This window comes from Bison bison, unplaced genomic scaffold (assembly GCF_000754665.1).
Source record: "Bison bison bison isolate TAMUID 2011002044 unplaced genomic scaffold, Bison_UMD1.0 scf7180017864063, whole genome shotgun sequence".
In the NCBI taxonomy this organism is placed as follows: domain Eukaryota; kingdom Metazoa; phylum Chordata; class Mammalia; order Artiodactyla; family Bovidae; genus Bison; species Bison bison.
In genome coordinates this window covers 12568354-12586937 of record NW_011494635.1, presented here as the reverse complement: position 1 = coordinate 12586937, position 18584 = coordinate 12568354, and the positions used below count along the sequence as shown (strand labels likewise).

The 18584-nt window shown below is 51.4% G+C and overlaps 2 protein-coding genes across 6 annotated transcripts in view; one reads left to right on the top strand and one right to left on the bottom strand.

Annotated features, from left to right (window-relative positions):
- Window positions 1-523: 523 nt before the first annotated feature.
- LOC104986168 (formin-like protein 5) lies at window positions 524-15036 on the bottom strand. The gene is made up of 5 exons (XM_010836623.1): window positions 14988-15036; window positions 11150-11268; window positions 9595-9679; window positions 8809-8851; window positions 524-1406 (listed from the first exon to the last, which is right to left on the bottom strand). The coding sequence occupies exons 1-5, from the start codon at window positions 15034-15036 to the stop codon at window positions 524-526; spliced, it is 1179 nt and encodes a 392-aa protein (XP_010834925.1).
- The window catches only part of SMOX (spermine oxidase), a 35531-nt gene continuing 17571 nt past the window's right edge, over window positions 625-18584 (top strand). For 4 of the 5 annotated variants that reach the window (XM_010836468.1, XM_010836467.1, XM_010836464.1 and 1 more), the window contains exon 1: window positions 670-841. The gene's annotated coding sequence lies outside the window, so the exon portion shown is untranslated. Of the gene's footprint in view, window positions 842-18584 lie in introns of all 5 variants that reach the window. The other variant, XM_010836465.1, reaches the window with a different exon arrangement.

Below are 18584 nucleotides of genomic sequence, written 5' to 3'. Positions count from 1 at the left end.
CATGAGCTGGCTGTGGCCTGCTTTGCGGGCAAAGCACTAAAGCTATCCTTTCCTACTTCATCCAAGACTCTGTCTCTGAGATTTGATTGGCACCAGTGTACAGAGATGCTGAGATTTCTGCACCGGTATTAATGTGAGGTGGCATGGGAAGGGGTGGTGGTTGCTGGGTGCGAAGTGGTGTTGCCGACAATCTGAGGCTAGAGGTAGCCCCTTAGGAAACCACCCCACCCCCGCCCCCAACTGAGATCCAGTGGATCTGTGGAAGTGAAGGCAGCTCTGGGAGGAGAGAGAGGTTCCTCTTCCTTTCGACGGTAGGGTTTGGAGTTCTGCGGGTAAACTGAGTCCAGGGGCCTAGCTCTGCTTGTTGCCTGGCAGGCAGCTTGGGCTCCACCTTACACCCAAGCACAGGGCAGGCAGGGCTGGACTAACTGCTTTTCTTTTGGGGGACAGGTGGGAACGTTAGGTGCCCAGATTGAGGAAGGGACGTTGGAGCTCAGGTAGGGAGCGCTGGGTCCCGGTCCCTCTACAAGAAGGGACACAGAGGTCCTCTGCCAACGCGGCCTCCAGCCTCCCCGCCCCTGTCCAGCCGAGCCTGGGAGGAGCTCGGCGCGTCCCCGCCTAGAGGCGGAGCGGGGGCTGGGCCTGAACGGATTGGGCGGGGTGGGTTGGGGACGCGAGGCTGAACGGGGCCCCACACAGGCCGCGGCGGCTGGCTCGGGCCCCTAAGGTCCCAGCAGCGGCTGGAGGAGGAAGCCAGGCGGCTGAGGAGAAGGGGAGGCGGAGGAGGCCGAGGTGGAGCGCCACTCACGGAAAACTCTCTTCCCCGGCTCAGCAGGGAAAGGTACAGCGCGCGCCTGCTCCCCGATCCTCGACCCCCGGCCGCCGGCCCCATTCGGGCGCAGGCTGGGGCTGAGTCGACAGCGGGAGGGTGAGGGGCCCGCAGCAGCCCCGAGGGCTCGGCCGGTCCGGGGCTCGGGCAGCTAGAGCGGCGGTTGTGCGGGAGGGCGAGGGTGTCCGGCGTTCCCGGAGGCTGGCGGGGGCGGTGGGTGCCGCGCCCCTTTGCTCGTGTTGCGGGAGGCGGCGGTCCGACCCAGTGGCCGTGGTTCCCGGGGCAGGGGCTGTGCTGGGGTGGAGGGCAGGCGGGACCCTGGGGCTGCGTGCGGCAGGAGACGTCCCCGGCGGGCGTCCTCGATGGGAGCAGACAAAGCAGGGCGCTGACGCCCCGCGACTGCTCGGGCGACCCAGAGGGTGGGCACTGGGGAGGGAAGAGAAGGCGCCGGGGCGATGGTCGGGACGCTGGAAGAGGCTGGGCCGTCCTCCCAAAGGGCGTCCAGGTAGTCTCCTCGCGGGGGGTATGGGAGGAGTCCCCCGGACAGGGTTGGGAGCAGCTCTCTCCGAAGAGCCAACTAGGGGCTCACAGACTGCTTTAGGTTAGGCTCCCTACCGTCTCGGAAAGGGGTAGGGAGTGTTGAGTGCTCAATTTGGGGGAGGGGCTTAGAGATAGAGCCGGTCAGAGGCTGGGGACCCCCTCGGAGCTTGCACCAGGAAAAGGCATGGCCTGATAAGACAAGCGCTGTAGCTGGCACCTGTGGTGAGTTGTGCCCACAGGTTGGTTGCAGGATCTGCCGGTGGTGGCACATCCCGTGCCAGACCGCGAAGTAGGTGGGTAACTTGTCTGTGTTTGGAGCAGGCAGCAAGACGGCAGGTGTCTAGGGGGGTCATTGGAATGCGTATGCATGCATCTGAAAGTGTGTAGTGAAGGACCCACATCTGCGTTTTGCATCTTTGCCCAGCATCCCAGTTCCTGCCTCAGGCTAATGCCTCCACTAGGATTCCAACGTAGTCTGCTCCCTGTCCCTCATTCTTCAGTTACTTCTCTTGGATCATTCCCAGCAGTACCTTCTTCACATGCTTTGGCACCCCACTGCTTCCCTTTTATGACCCTCCCCCACCTTTTTTTTCTTCATCCCTCATTCTCCCCCAGCTACAGATGACCTCACTTCCCTTCACAGTAATACTTCTCCAGAGAGCTGCCTGTACCTATGGTCTCTGTGTTCTTCAGCTCACTTGACCAGGCTTTGGTCCCACCGCTTCACTGAAACTGCTCTAGTAAAGGTCTCCAGTGGTTTACACTCCCCTATAAGCAGATCTTCCTTGACCTCCCTTGGTCTAGATCACTCTTTGTAATGTCCTCTCTTGACTTTTGGTTTTCTTCGTCACAAACCCCCTTTCCTCCTACCAAAGCCCTTCCTTGCTTGTTTTTAAGGATGAGTCTTTCACACAGTTGTAAATGTTGGAGGATCCTGGGCTCTGTTCTTACCTCCTCCTTTCTCCTGAGTCCCTTCTATTTAAGTTCCCCTCAAGCTCTCATTTTTTTTCTTATAATTTTTAAAATCATTAATTTCAAACATTAATTTACAAGCACAAATCTTAAATGTACATCATTTTCACTCTCATAATATTATGTAGCAAATTTTATCTTCAGTTCTAACCTCTCTGCTGCTGCTGCTGCTGCTGCTGCTACTAAGTCGATTCAGTCGTGTCCGACTCTGTGCGACCCCATAGATGGCAGCTCACCAGGCTCCCCCGTCCCTGGGATTCTCCAGGCAAGAACACTGGAGTGGGTTGCCATTTCCTTCTCCAAATCTAACCTCTCTATCCAGCCACAATCTAATGATTTATGATGTTATAGGTATGAAAACTTAATATGGATGAAACAGAGTCCTGACTGCACTCCCCAAGCATGACCCTCCTGTGGCCTTCCCATCTCAGTAAAGGCCCCATAACCCACCTGCCATCAAAGACAGGAAACTAGGTGGAATCTTTTTCCTTCTCTCCACAGCTGGTACTACAGCAAGTTCTTTTGCCAAATCTATCTCAGGCCTATTCTTCATACTCTGACTCCATGCTACTGCCCTAGGCTACTGCCCTAGGCTACTGCCCCAGGCCAAGCTACCTTTTCTGTCTTGCCTTAATACTGTAGTAGCTTCTGCCTGCTTTCCCCAAGTCTGCAATTGCCTCCTCAAATCCATTTTAACAGCAACAAGAACAATTTAGAAAAATATTGAGTAGTCTCATTCCTCTAAGAGCCTAAACAGCTCCCTTTTGCACTTGGAGTAAAATTTCAAAGCTTTCCCCGGTCTTTCAGGTCTTCCATGATCTGGTCACTGCTGATCCTGACCACTGTCCCCTTTGCATTTTTCTGACAGCCACACCTGAATCACTTCTGCCGTTTGAACACCTAAGCTTTTTCCTGCCCTGTGGCCTTTGTCTGTGCTGTTTTCTCTGCCTTGAATGTACTTCCAAGGTTTTCTACTGGACTGGCTCTGCTCCTTCTTATTTTTCAGGTCTTACCTCAAATATGCCTTCCCATCCTCTTTGTAATTCATCATAGCACGTGGTTTACTTTCTTCATTGTGCTTATCACAGTTCATAACCATTTGTTGCAGTTGTCTGTTTACTTGGTGTAGCGTCCTAAGCACTGGCCCACTGTTGCATCTGGAGCATCTAGCAGAATGCCTGGAATGTAGCCAATACTCAGGAAATCTTCAGCCAGGTGGGAAGGTCAGGCAGTGCAGGAGCCCCCTGTAAATCTCAAGTGATCATAGGACTTTTATTTTCTTTCCTTGAAAGCAGTTGTGCAAATCACTGCAAGAATCTGAGGGGGCCAGTGGGAAAAGGGAAGTAGAGACAGTACAAATGGCTTAAAGGCAGGCCTGTACATGTAGTGGGAGATTGGATGGATAGGGGGTGTGGAGTTGATGTGAATTGCTGTGGGTTGGGGATCAATGATTTCCTTTGCTCCCTTTGGTGGAAATCCAGATTAGGTCAACAGAAGGGTATGTACCTGTGTGCTTGTGTGTGTTTTCTAACTCAGGAGATAGAGATGGCGTGGGCAGCCAGGGCTTTATTTCAAGTTACTTTCTTGGGTGACTGCTGGGTACCCAGCCCTGGGGGCAGAGAGTTGAAGGGGAGGAAGAAGCTGAGATTGGGGGGTCTCTAGTCCTTTATCTTCCCACTCACAGCTCTCCACTTTGCACAGAGGAGCCCAGCTGAGAATTGAGCTGTTTGGTTAGTGCTCTCAGAATGAAGGGATCTGGGGGCAGGAAGCGCAGCCCTAGACAGGGAGACTCGTGATGGACCAAGATAAGACTGTGAGGTGAGTGCCAGACCTAGGGGCTTGGGGTTCAGATCACAACTGGGCTGGCATGCCTAGGAAAGGCTTTGAGCTGGGATAGAGCAGGGAGAAAAGAGGGTGTCCTGGGTGGGAGAAATTGAGCAGAGGCCAAGAGGCTAGTCCAGGGCCCTGGTATACTCACTGGGTGCCAGGCAGTATTCTAAGGACTTTGCAAATATTAGCTCCTTTTATCCTCTTAACAGCTCTATAAGGTAGGTCTTATTCCCATTTTACAGATTGGAAGACCAAGGCATAGTCATACAGCTCAATAGTGACAGAGCAAGGATTTGAACTTAGGCAATTTGGCTTCAGAATCCATGCTCTAAATCAGTCTACTCTGTCACTTCTTTCTTACCTCTCAGATATGTGAGCTGAAGTCTTTTTAACAAGTGTTTTTTTTTCCTGACTCCCAAAGGTGCTTGGCCTTGGGGCTGGAGAGGTAGGAAAGAAGTCAAACCCTCTAAGGTAGAAGGGGTCCTTACTCAGAGTGGGTGGCTGAGTCTGTCTGTTTCATGCCTCTCCTTTTCTTCTAGGAGGGGCACTGTGCCCAAGCCAAATAGGGTGTCATGCATAATGTGATTTCAGGGAGCTAGGAAGGACATTTTCTTCTGGTACAAAAACAGCTCCCTGCTTGAGATACCACCATTAGAATATCACTTCTTTGATTCAGCATTGCCCCATTGCCCTCTTCATCTGCCTGTGAGGACTCCAGAGAGGTCAGATAGGAGCTCTGCAGATAAACTAGCCTGTTCTGGATTCAGTCTAGGATGTTATGATGTGGAGGTTCAGACTTGGCCTTGGGAAACCTGGATGGGGGTCTAAGTAGGGCTGGGTTGAAGGTGGGAGCAGAGCTGGGGGAACAGAGAAATGGGAACTGAAAAGAGCTTACTCTACTTCAGTATTGGCCTTGTCCTTACTTCTTTTTGTGTCTGTAAAATGAGAGTCAAGAGACTTTTTTTCTTTGATCCCCAGAGGCTGTGGAAGCCAGGAACTCCTTGAGGTCCATGCTTGAATACCTTCTTGAAGACCCAGGGCAAAGGAGCAAGGACTTCCTATGGGATGCCAGCCTGCAGGATCTGGGCCAGAAAGGAGTGGGTGGGCAGGAGGGTGTGGCAGCCTTGTCCTTTGAGGATTTTCTGTTTGGTCATGAGGATGCCTCGGGGCAGGTGACTTGGCCTTCTAGGCAGAAAAAAGGTTTGTTGACCACACAGGGATGGAGTTGCTTTGCTCCACATTCTGACCCCAGGTTTTAGGGGATCTGCTTATCTATCTCAGCAGACCTCCCAGTCCCCCAGGAAAAGAGGGAGATTCGGAGGCATTCTCTCTGCATTTTCCACATTGTTGCTGGAAGCTCATTAAGCCCATGTTTCTGAGGAGTGCTTCTTCTCTGAAGTATGCAATGGGCTTCTCCACCCTGCCCGAGTCCTTGTCTGCTGAGTTGAGGTGAAGACAGACTAGAGCTGAGGGTGGACTTCCCAATAACTGGCACTGGGCCTTGTTACCTGGAATTGGCACCTGCCATCTTCTGTGCCCCATCCTGGTGCTTGGAGCCACTGGGAACCAGGACAGGGTCCCCACTCATCAGGAGAAAAGAGTGAGCCAAGCCAGATGTGATATAGTGGAACGTGGTTCAGAACAGCTTCTTGGAGGAGGTGGTGCTTTAAGGGGACTCTGAAGTCCTGGGTGGCTTTGGCCAACACAGGATGGGATGGTTTTCCTGAGGAAGAGTGGGAGCCCAAGCCTGGACAAGTCAGTTGAAGCATTGATTGCCAAGTCACTGAGTCTAGACTTGATTCACTAGGCCCCCAAGGAGCTGTCAAAGCTTGCCATGGGTGCAAGGACTTGATTACATCAGTGGTCTATAAAACTATTTCTCAAACTCTAGCATACATGTGGGTCATCTGGGCAGCTTGTTAATAATGTTCAGGTTCCATTTCAGCAGGTCTGTGATGGGCCCAAGACTCTGCATTTCTAACAAGCTCCTGGGTGGTGTGATGCTGCTGGCTTATGGGTTATCTTTGTGTAGTGAGGGTTGAGACTGGGGACTTTGGGCCAGGCAGATACAGGGATGGGCACAGATCAGGTGAGACCTGAAACAGGTGACTGTCTTGGGTCCTGTGGACTGTGTTGGGGGAGGTGTAGAGACTACTTGTATGAGGGCAGGGCAGAGGGGAGTTATGAAGAGTGTATAGGATGGAGGGGCTACTCTGTTGGGAGGTGGGGCCAAGTGAGGGGCTTCTGGGGACTTGGGTCTCAGGTTGGGAACACAAGCCTGATTTCTAGGTTGCCAGACTTTGAGGAGCTTTCAAAACCATGAGAAAGTATCTTAGGTGACTGCCCCAGGGCAAGATGACACGCGGGTAGCATGTAGGGCATCTTATCTCTCCCCACAGCCAAGCTGGCCTATGGTTAGCCAATCTGGGGTGAGCACCCTTCCTGTAGCCAGGGTGTGGCCAAGGAGATTAGGGAAACAGCTGACTCCAGCCCTAGACATGCCATCTTCTGCTCAAAGCCCCGAAAGTCTCCCCAGCTGCTGAGCCATTACCCCTCAGCAAGTAACCCTTATCCCCGCCTGGCCTGCATGAGTCCTTGAAGCTGCCCTGATGGTTGCATGAGTTGCTGTTGGGCCACGTGGGCGTGGGGAGGCCTGAATGCTTCTCTCTGCTCTGCCCCTGGCTGGGTCACTACAAGCAAGTGTCTGCTCTGCTTTGAGGCCTCAGTTTCCTGTAAATTGAGGGATTCAGTCCCCTCCCTGGGCAGCAGTGGGGAGAGTTGTAGGGTTTGTTGAGTGGAACACTGCATCTTCCCAGAATGGCAGCTTAATACATTTTAATCCTGGATTACTATTGAAACTCATGGGCTAATGATGGAGTAGAGTGAGTGATTTGCCTAGAAGAGCTGTCCAGCTTGATTTGGGGGAATCTCCCAAGACCCCTTGTTCTCTGGGCTTTGCATAGCCTGAAGGGTAGTATCTGAGGCAACTGGTCAAATGAGGTCCCTCTAGACTCTAGCAGAAGTGTAGGCAGTAACCTTACCCAAAGGAAGGTAGAAAGAGAAGACACTTGTTCTGCTGCCCTGGGCAGTGCCAGGAGGGATTTTCAGGCTGAGCTCCCAGAATGTCACTCATAACTCCTAAAAGGGGACCAGATGCTCCCCTCCTTGATTCCTACCCATGTGCTCCCTGCTGTGCAGGCTGTCCTGAAGGGGTGGACTGTTGTTCTATAGTTGTTGTGTCTAACTCTTTGTGACCCCATGGACTGTAGCCCGCCAGGCTCCTCAGTCCATGGGGTTTCCTAGGCAAGAATACTGGAGTGGGTTGCCATTTCCTTCTCCTGCAGATCGAATCTGCATCTCCTGCTTTAGCAGGTTGATTCTTTACTGCTGAGCCACCAGGGAAGCCTGAGGGGATGGGAGGAGGAAGTGTTTCTCAAAGACTGTTCTGAGAAGCCTCAAGGTTTTAGGGGATAAACAGGGGCAGAAACTGGAAAAGCCACTCTACAATTCTGTGGAAGATTCAGAATGCATTTAAAAGACTCTTGAAGAGTCCTGCAGAAAATAAACTGGTATTTCCTAAACTGATTTGATCATAGAAAGAAAATTTTTTTGAAGACATCCTAATAATGACTAACTGACCAATGAAACACCTGATGGGAGGGGCTGATGTGGGAGGATGTTGTTCCACAAGAGACTGTAAACATGGGTGATGGGTGGGCCCACAGTGACAGGGAGGGGAGGTAGGATGGAGCAATAGCTTCCTGGGAGAGGTGGACTTGGTGGTTTGGGTTCAATTTGGACAGTCAGTGGAAGAAAAGAGCACTGTAGAGGAAGGGATGGCCAAGAGGGCACTGGGGCCCAGAACCAGTCCTGGGTTCTAGGACTCGGGTTCTAGGAAGCTTTGCTTCACTTGGTGGGTGGGCAAGGGACCCAACAGTAGCCAGGCCTGAGTCTTAGGGATTCTGGGAGGGCCTCCTACCCTATCATCCCCTGCTGTCTTCTTGCCCTACAAGTTCTCTCCCTTCCTTTAATCTCAGAGAGTGGGATTGTGATCCCTGGGCAAGAAGCTAAAACCTCTCTCTGCCTCAATCTCATTGGTACTGTGAGGATAATGCTATCTCCCTTTTAGGGTTGTGTGACACCCAGATTCTTGTTGCCTGCTCTTAGTGTGATTGACAGGGCTGCAGGCAGTGTCTCCAGGAGGATCCCAGGGAAGCGGACTGTCAGAGATTTGAAAGGCCCAAAGGTCAGGAGAGGGCGTTGATAGGGCCCACATGGGGTCTCATTGTTAAGATGGCTCATTATGTTGACCTCGCAAACAAAGAATAAAATCACAGCGATCCTTGAGATGACCAAATTGCCCAAATGACATTCTGTTTCCTCACTGGCCTACCTTCTCAAAGCTACGAGACCACCAGATTCCAGACCTCTGGCTACGTGACTACAGGACTCAACTACAGGCTAAAAATTAACCATCTCTTCAGATAATTTTTTCATTGGTGGGGTATAAGAAAGACCCTGTCAGAAAGGGAGGACGCTGGTTCTCCTTAAGTGCCAGTCACCCTCTCGTTTCACTCTAATAAATTTCCCTTTTCTTGCCTGACAGCCTGGCTTGCTCTCTTTTTCTTTGCACTCACCTTGAGGCTCGGGGTAGGGTCTTGATTAGAACAGAAGAGTGATCTGGAAGAGCGAGAGAAAGAGTGAGTGAGGACTGGCTTTCTGGGGGAGTGGCTAGCAGGGTGGGGATATCTGGGCAGAAGGCATCTGGGCAGGGCCCACATGCCGTGTGGGCCAGGTCTGGGTGTGGGGGTCTTGGGGTCCAGTGGGTGTGCGCAGAAGACAAGGGGCCTGAGGGCAGGGAAGAGGTGTCAGGGACCTGTCTCCATTCATTAGGCCACTGGGAACCATTGAAGGTTTTTGGGCAGGGCAGTGGTTTGATCAGAACAGTGTTTTAGTGAGAAAAGTGGCTGGGTGTCATGGTGGGTTAGGAGTACAGGACTCTCCATTGGCTTCCTAAGAGAATTGTGTGCCCTTTCATGTCTCAAGCATGGGGCTGGGGGTGAGTGAACGGCTCATAGTCATTTTCAGAGCTCTGAGTCATTTTCCTAAGAGGTTAAGAATCTCACTTTTGTCACCTTCCCGGAAGGGGTGTCTAAAGTGTAGGACAGGGAGAATCCCTGGGCCTGTGCTCCTCCTGCCTCCCCTATAGCTGGGAGAGGAGGTCAGTGAGGTCACCCTGCCTTGCCCCTTGCCACACCCCATTTCCTCTGAAGTGTGAGGACTCAGCAGCTCAGGTGGAGGTGATGGAGTATGGCATTTCAAACAACGATCCAGAAATTGCCGTAATAGTGCATGTGGGTAAGAGCCCTATGTGCTGACAACAGCCCTCAGGGAGGCCCTGGGTGCTCAGTGAGCTTTCTTACCCAGTTCAGCTGCACTCTCTTCTTCCTTTGCCCCTGTTTCTTTCTTCTTCAAATAGGCAGGAACCCAAAGTTTCTCCTGCTCTCTCTGAATCAGGAGTCAGTAGGAGGGGATGAAGAAAAACATTTGGATTCAGCCAAACCAGGGTGGCTTAGCTGTGTTGGGGCAGGTAAATTCAGTACCCCTGCCTCTTAGTCTAGATTCCATTTAAAAAAAAATTAACTTATTTACTTTTGGTTGTGCTGGGTCTTCACTGCTGCCGTGGCCTTCTCTCTAGTTGTGGTGACTGGTTGCTAGTCTGTAATTGTGGTGCCTGGACTTGCCATTGTGGTGGCTTCTCTTGTTGGAGCAAGGGCTTTAGGCATGCGGGCTTCAGTAGTTGTGGCTCTTGGGCTCTAGAGCACAGGCTCAGAAGTTGTGGCATTTGGGCTTAGTTGCCCTGTGGCATGTAGGATCTTCCCAGACCAGGGATTGAACCCATGTATCCTGCATTGGCAGACAGATTCTTTAGCTGCTTCTTGGGGGAGGGTGTTAAGGAAGGTTTGATTTAAGACCGAGAGAAGCAGCACTTGGAAATGAGTTGTGATTTATTAGGAAACAGAACAAAGAACCCAGCCATCTTCTGCAGCCTTGTCCGAGGCCCTGATGGACACATAATTCCTCTCCTTGTGGTGCATGGGGTATGAGCTATTTCCCAAAGATGGGAATGCTGGCAGTGCCAGCAAGTAGCGTGACTGGGTCTCAAATCTGGGTTCTAGGACATCTGGTTTGATGCCCTTTTCTCAAGTCACAGACCCCTCAGAGCCTATCTCCACACCTTCAACCATGCCTTCCTACCCACAACCAGACCTCTTCCCCAGGCCAGTCCAGCCCAGCCCCCCCAAACTACTGACTCCAGGGAGAGAGGGCTGATGGGTGCTCTGAGTGGATAGGCAAATATCTAGACCTTAAGTCAGCTAAGTAGGAGACATGCAGGACCACCAGTGGGCAGATGGTCATAGGAAAGATTTTTTAAGTGAGGTCTTTAAGTGTTGAATGCACATATCTCTTTTACTTTCTTCTGTTTTGGAAAATGAAAAAATCATATACACTTAGTGCAAAATTTTGAGTTAATCTGAGAAAGTAACTCAAGAAAAGATGATGAATTTGATTCATTCTCTGGCTTTAAGAAAGAGTAAAATCTGAGCCTTAGTATCTTAGTATAGTTTGGATTGTCTTATGTCAGATGACAGGTTGTGAAACCTCTCTGAAACTCACTCAGTTTTGTCCTCTGTAGAAGGGGGTATTGACATGATTAACCTAAACACTCCATGCCAAATGCTTAGCATTGCCCTCTGTACCTTAGACATACTCAGTGAAAAATAGTGGTAACAGCGATGATAGAATTATAAGAACAGACTTTTCTTCATTCTAAAAGCTGGTGAGTTTTTAAGCTTCTCTTTGAACTCAACAAAAGAACTTGAAGAGTATGTTTATTGTCTAAGCTCAGTGTTTTAACTCTGTAGGTGTTTTATGGATTAAATCATGGGGCCCACATATGCATTTTGAAATGAACACCATTGGCTTTTCTGACTTGGTTCCAGCTGTTTCTAAGGCTGGCAGGTGATAGCAGGGGTGGAGGTGGTGGTGTTCTGCTTCAGGGTTGAATTTTATGAAGAGCTCTTTATTGGGTAATCCTGTATAAGGAGAGCACAGTTAAATCACCTTGGAGTTACCAGGAGAGGAAAATCTTGGGCCAGAGAGAAGAGGTGACTGTCTAGAGGGAATTATCATTTAGCCGCTCTTAGAATTTTCTTTTGTGCTACCAAAATCACTGTCCTTGTCACTATTTATGGAGGGTAAAACCAAGGGCAAAGGGCTGTGGTCTGGCAAGCCTTAAGTCAGTCCCCATGGGACCCACAGCCCACCTGACTAATGCCTTGGCCAGGAGGCGAGTGGCCTCTGGGCAGCAAGTTTTGGCAGTGTAGCTAGGGTAAATTGCCGGGCCGGGGACACCTCCTGCTAGCCCGGGGTGCCTGGTACAGTTTGTACAGTGTCACTGTGTGGGGAGGGGTAAGACAGAAGTGCCAGATAGAGGACTGTGCTCAGGCCTGCTGCCCCGGGAGGCTGACCGAGGGCCTGAGAGGTGGGCAAGTGCAAGGTAGAGAGCTGAGCCGGGCATTGACAAGCCTGCTTTGCCCTTCACTCTGTCTGGGTGGCCTCCGTCACACCTGTGAACATTTCTGAGCCTGTTTCCTCATTTTTTAAATGGGCATCAGGGTGTTTGGGAGGATTAAATGATGCCATGAATGGAATGTGCCCAGCACAGGGCCCGGCACACAAAGGGTTCAACAAATAGAGATTTGCCCTGGGGTTTATTTAGTAACTGGACTGTGGAGGGATGTTTTCTTCATGATCATGCATGCCACCTGTGCTCTGTGATAAACCATGTTGAGTTTGGGGGGTGGTGAGCACAGAATAGGGAGCTTTGCAGGAAGGGAACTTAGAATGAAGGGGAGCCTCTTCCTGCACATGCTGCCTGAACCAGCAAAAGCCTTGGATAGCCCAACTATGCCATTAGGAGCCTGAATCCTGGGCTGAGTAGAATGGGGACCCCTCCCGTGGCTTGGGAGACCCCACCCTGGCTCCAGAGCCTCTCCTGAAGAGGAAGATCTTTCCTTGAGAGAGCCATGGGTGAGGTCCCCACTCTACTTAGAGAGCCCCCCACCCCCTCGGGGCTGGAGCTGAAGCACAGATCGGCTTTGTGCGGTCACAAGGGGCAGGCAAGGGGGAACCGCGCCTGGCCGAGCTGTCTCACAAGCCTCAGTTCTTGTCAGTGATTTTGAAAGAATCAGTGGAAACTGCTGACTGTGCTGTCTTCCTTCCCTCCAGAACTGTGAGGCTGCGGCTCCTGGCAGGGAGAAGGGAGAAGCCCTGCCGGGAGGCTACCTCTTCATCTGCCAGCTTACACCTCGCTGGCCTCAAGTGCCCCATCTTCTGAATGGGTGGATCTCCACGTGGGGACAGTAGCTCAGGTCAGGGGCTGGTTAAGGCCACGCCTGCAGGTGATGCCCTATGCAGTGGGGCTGGGAGAGGGGCCCTCGGCTGTGTGTTTGGGGGCAGGCTCATCCCTGCGATGGGAGGTGGCCCGGAGAAGCATTCCTATCTCTCCTGAAGCCCCAAGGAAAGAACTGGGCTCTGGAATCAGGCCACCAGGGCCCTTCTCCTGCCTGTGGGTCCCGGAACCAATTTTTGTCTTTCCTACTTCACAGGCTTGTTGTGAGGGGGAAAGGAGACGACCAGTTGACAGAGAACTTGTAAGGGTTGGTCCTGGTGTCATGACTGGCCACCCAAGTCATCCCTACCCCATCCTTGCTCTTACTCCCACATTCCTTCATTCAGCAAATCCCTAGGAGGTCACCACAGCATTTGTAGGCTCTGGCCCCCTCTTGCCTCTCACTTCCTGTGATCTGTTGTCAGAGAGGCTTCCCTGACTCCCCATACAGAGCAGCTGCCTCTCCCCTTATCTGCTTTGCTTTGTGGTACCTGTCACCCCTGGTGACTCAGACAGTAAAGAATCTGCCTGCCAATGCAGGCGATGTGGGTTCGATGCCTAGGTTGGGAAGATTCCCCTGGAGAAGGAAACGGCAACCCATTCCAGTATTTTTACCTGGGAAATCCCATGGACAGAGGGGCCTGATTGACTACACTCCATGGGGTCGCAAAGAGTCAAACATGACTGAGTGAATAACACACACACACACAGATACCTGTCACCCCAATCCTTGACGGGGAGGCATCTGGCTGTTTCTGTACCTCAAGGGCCTGTCACAGAGTAGCACTCACTCAACTTTATTGTTGTTTTTATTGTGGTAAAATACACAGAAATTGATCACTTTATCCATTTTTGAGCATACAGCTCAGTGGTATTAAATATATTCACATTGCTGTGCTACCATCACCACTAAAACTGAAATTCTGTACTCTTTAAACACTAACTCCATTTTCCCCCACTCCTCTGTCCCTGACAACTCCCATTGTACTTTCTGTCTCTCTGAATTTGACTGCTCTTCATACCTCATATGAGTGGAATCATACAGTATTTGTCCTTTTGTGACTGATTCATTTCACTTAGCATCATGTCTTCAAGGTTCATCCATGTTGTTGCGTGCGTTAGAATTTCCTTCCTTTTCACGGCTGAATAACATTCCATTGTATGCATGTACCACATTTTGTTTATTCATCCATTGATGGACACTTGAGTGGATTCCATCTTTTGGCTATTGTGAATAATGCTGCTATGAAGGAGGGGGAAGCTGCATCTTGAGGGAAGCAAAACATACATCCCTCCAAAAACTTGAGTGGGAGCCCAAGATCAATTAGAGAACAGATGTGATGACAATACCCATTTTGCAGATGAGAAAACAGAGTCTTCCCTGGGTCACTTAGAGTTAGACCTCATCCCTGCACTTTGGGTCCTCTCTGAGGGTTTTTCCTGTGAACCATGGTTTCCATGAAAACCATGGTGCTAAAGGTAGTCCCAAAGGAGGAAACTATTTAGCAAGCTGAGTCATCAAGGGAAACATAAAAGTGTGCGTGTGTGTGTGTGTGTGGGGGGTGGTTTGGGGACAGAAAGACAAAGGAGGATGAGAGAAACAAAAGGTGTCTTCCTGGGGTTCCCCAAGGGCCATGGTGACTTGGGTGCCTCAAAACAGGGCTCATATGGTCTTGAGGCTGATTTTCTCTCTCCAGATTCAGCCCTTCCCAGGGTAGTGAGTGACTATGAGTACCATCTCCCTTCAGCCCTCCCCTGCCCATGGCCTGATTGACATCACCAAGAGCAGTCTCACACCAATGTAGTCACTGGCATAGTAACCAGCTCTGTGGTCTCTTTTACTTCTGTAGCTAATAGCTTCCTAGAGGGGTGGTTAGAGTTGGGGTGTCAGGTTCTGCTCAGAGGGAGGAAAATCCAGGCCATGAGGTCTCATCCTAAGGGTTGCTAAAGGGAGCCACAGTGAAACCTGTGCCTTTAGGACTTTACTGGGGACACAGGACACTGGCTAATAGGGTCCAGGGTCCTGGCTGGCCTCATTCAAGGTATGGGTTGTGGATGTTGGCAATTTGATCTCTGGAAGTTAGATGTCAGAGCGTGATCCACTCATTTTTGCTGAAGGTGGGTGGGATCTCTAGGATGGATTCCCTGGTTCCACTGTCAGCTGAGCTTTATGCCCATCAAAAGGACCCTATCCCTTCCCTGACTTCTCCCCTTCCTTTTTTCCCCTCCTCCACCCCTTCTCAGGTAGTCCCCGGTTTCTGTCTCTGCAGGCAGCTATAAGCTGGGTTCCTAAAACAATTCACTTAGTCTATCCCACCTTGCAGAGCATCAAGGGAAATATAAACTAGCCAGAGCACTCACCTCCCAGGAATGCCTTCCCGTCATGCCCACCAGTGCCTTCATGGGTCATGCCTTTGGCTCTGACAACCCCCCAGACACTGAGTTTAGGGCTGTCTTTTTTCCATGCAGTGCAGGCTACCCACTTCTCTTCTGAAAAAGGCTTACAAAGCCTTTTAAAATTGTGCTTTTAGGGACTTTACGCATTTGGTTACAGGAAAGAAATGTGGATAATAAAGACATTATGCTTGGAGAAAAGTCTAAGTGCCAAGAAGGAAGGTGGGGTCCCTAGAGCCCCTTCCCCATGTTGGCCTGGGAGGGCCGGAGAACAGTGCCGGTGGGAGGGCTCTGCAGAATTCAGCCCACATGCTTTGTCTCTTTCATTGATTGAGCTTACAGTTGGCAAATGGCCACCATATCTGATGCCTACTCCCCACCCACTCCCTGGCAAGACTGGTGGGATAGTCGGGCTGGGTCAAGGTTGGGGGGTAGGTCATACACAGGCTGTGGGATAGTCTGGTTGATGCCAAGGCTAAGGTCCACTCTGATATTAGGGTTGGGGTCCAGGTTGAGGCTGGAGTCTAAGCTGAGATGAAGACAGGTTCTTCTACACATGAAATGGAGCTCTGGGCCCTAGAAGAGGTGGCTCCCTCTTCTGTACTAGTCTCTTTGGGGATCATCCTCCCTTTCCCTCCTTCTCTGAGGTGACCCTGGCAGGTGGTCCCACCTTTTTTCTGTGCTATCATTGAATTCTCCCAGCAGTCCCACCAGGTAGCTGTATCTATCCCCATTTTACCAAAGGGAAACTTAAAGACTGAAGGAGGCAGGCATTTACACATTAGATGGGGCTTAGAAAAATATGTCCAGCAGATGGGGTACAGGTGCTCTGCCTTTGGGGTGAGTTCAGAGGTATTTGTAGGTGAGACCCAGAGAAGGGAATACACTAGTCTGGTGTCACTGCCAAGAGAGACTGAGCTGGGGCCTGAATCCAGGTCTCTGGGTTCCCAGGCCAGTGTTCTCTCCCTTCCCCCTGTGTCTTCTTGGGTCACAGACTGCTCTTGCCTTGTCCCCACATTGACCCACCCCAGCCTACCTTCCGTGACTGGCCAGGCCTGGCTCAGCAATCCTACTTTTTTCACTTCCTGGCTGGCTAGCCTGGGTGAGGAGGGCTGGAGAGGGTCTGGCTAGGCGGAGTTCAGGCTCAGTCCTTCCCTGGGGTTGACGGTGGGAGGAGCCTCATGGGCAGACACAGAGCCCCATTGTCAGGGCCGCTGTGCAAAGCAGCTGGTCTGGGATTTCTGGGCGTTTTTTACATTTGAAGAATAATTGCATTGTCTAGGGGGCCCTTGAGAATCCAAATCCCTCCCCAGACCTGTCAGGCAGTCCAGAGAGATTCCTCAGGACCAGTATCCCAGCTTCCCTCCCCCTCCCTCCCTCCTGTAAGGAGCCTGAGGCAGAGAGGGGTTCCTTCAGAGAAACTGAGGTAGGGTTGCTTCTCCAGGGCACTAGGAATATCTGTTGGGAGGAGACCCTTTTAAGTCCGTGAGTTTGCTTAAGGAAGGTGCAAGTGGCCCCTAAAGCTCTGGACAGAGCTCACATGAGCAAGCATGTTGTGTAGAGAAGCCTGCTTATTGGAAGGGGTAGGCCCATTTTGGAGTGCTTCAGCTGTTGGGAGTCTGGACTCTAAAGGGTGACTGGAGGTGAGCCAGGTGGGCTAACTGCTTTGGTCATACAGTTGTCTGGGATATGGTCATTCATCCTGGGGTGATGCTGAGAAAAGGACAGGGAGACAGACACATTTGGGAGCCTGAGCCTGTATTCAGAAGTGAGCCAAGGATAGGCAGACTTTTGTTTCTTCTGAGAGACAGTTCTGGAAGGGTGAGGGGCTCCTGGGAGCCTGGTCCCTTGTGGCATTGTTTTTGTTGCAGTGGTCACTATTAGGGAGGGAATTAGCCTGATAGGCTGAAGCGGGCTCCAACACTGAGGGGGATGGGGCATCCTGCACCAGCCTGGGTCATTGACACTCTTTGTGATTCACTCCCAGGGCTTGAGGAAGGGGTCACCAGTCTAGTCTGGGACCTCAGCCCTGCTCAGTGATTGTGGAACTGCAGCCTCACTCGAGTAATAGGCAGCAGGATTTCCTGGGGGTGAGATGCTCATGCTTTGGGAACAGGCTGGGGTTGGGTGGTGATGGCTGCAAAGTACTCTCATTTCCAAGATGTCTGTAGCTTCAGGAAACATCAATGGGGCAGGCCTTGCTGGTGGTTCAGTCAACACAGAGTCGTGCAGTCACACAGTTGCACAAACTCTGTGTCCTTCACAAGGCTGTACATGTATTAAGAGAACCCAGAGCTCCCTTCTGTAATGTGTGGGGAGGAGTGTTTTCCATAGGCCTTCAGAGAGGCGAGGCTGGGGATACCTGAGTCTTTGGTGAAGTTGGAGTATGTGTATATGTTTGGAGGGGGCAGGGAGTGTGTGTGAGTGAAAACTGAAACCAGAAAGAACAGCTGGGTTCAGAGGGGTCAAGGGCTGACATGCTGAGGCCTTCCCCATAGAAGTACATAGTAGATGTTCATGAATTGTTAGATTTTATCTAACAATGTGCTTGTCTTGGTTGGATGGCATCACTGACTCAATGGAATGAACTTTGGCGAACTCTGGGAGATAGTGAGGGACAGGGATGCCTGGTGTGCTGCTGTCCAATGGGGTCACAAAGAGCTGGGCACAACTTAGTGACTGAACAACATGCTGTCTTTAAGGGATGGAACTTGGAATAGGCCCAACAATTCTCCAGGAGTGTGGTTCAGTCGGAGGAGGCAGGCAGGCAGGCACCTGGGGAACAGTGATATGGGGTGTGGGGTAGACAAGACTTGACCTGAGGGGTAAGGGCAGAACTTCTGCTTAGGATGCTTTTGAGCCTTGTGAGTGCTCTGGTGCTTCAGTGGTTTTACTGTGGTTGAGAAAGCATAAGGAGATGCATGGTGTCCCCAGTTCAGCTCTGGGCTCAGTGAAGTGGCTCAGCAAATTTAGCTGTTGCAGGCCAGGACTGAAACCTGTTTTTAGTATCTGGCAATTAGGAAATTCTTCTTGGAGGGCTGGACAGGATATCTCTTTTACTTTTTTAATTTCTTGGAGGGTAAATTTCCAAGGGTGACGAAATGAAACTGCTGAGTGTGTTGAGAGAAGGTGGGTGGGAAAGTGGCAGTGGCCCTGTGCTCGGTGGCTAGTGCCCGTTCTTGGCACCTGGCCTCGTGGTCTTCACTCATCCTTCTTTGGTGATCCTGCCATGGGCAGGGCCTTTCTTCCCTTTTTCCTCTCTTCTGTCTGCTTTCCAATTTGGCTACTTGGGTGGGTTCAGCTGGGGCAGTGTTGGCTCTGGCCTGCCGGGGGGGGGTGGCCTGCAGGCCAGAGAATTGGGAGTGAGGGTAGGAGGGGCGTGGGGGTTGGGTGGGGAGGCAGTGGGGCATCTGGATATCTTGAATGGGGGTGGAAGCTACTAGGCATGGCCTGCCTGGGGACATGGGGGCCCTACCCTCCTACCCAAGTTTTGCCTTGGAAACAGGAGCAAGAAGGCAAGAGTCTTTCGCCCTGTCCCTGCTCCTTCCCCCGCCTTCTGCCCCC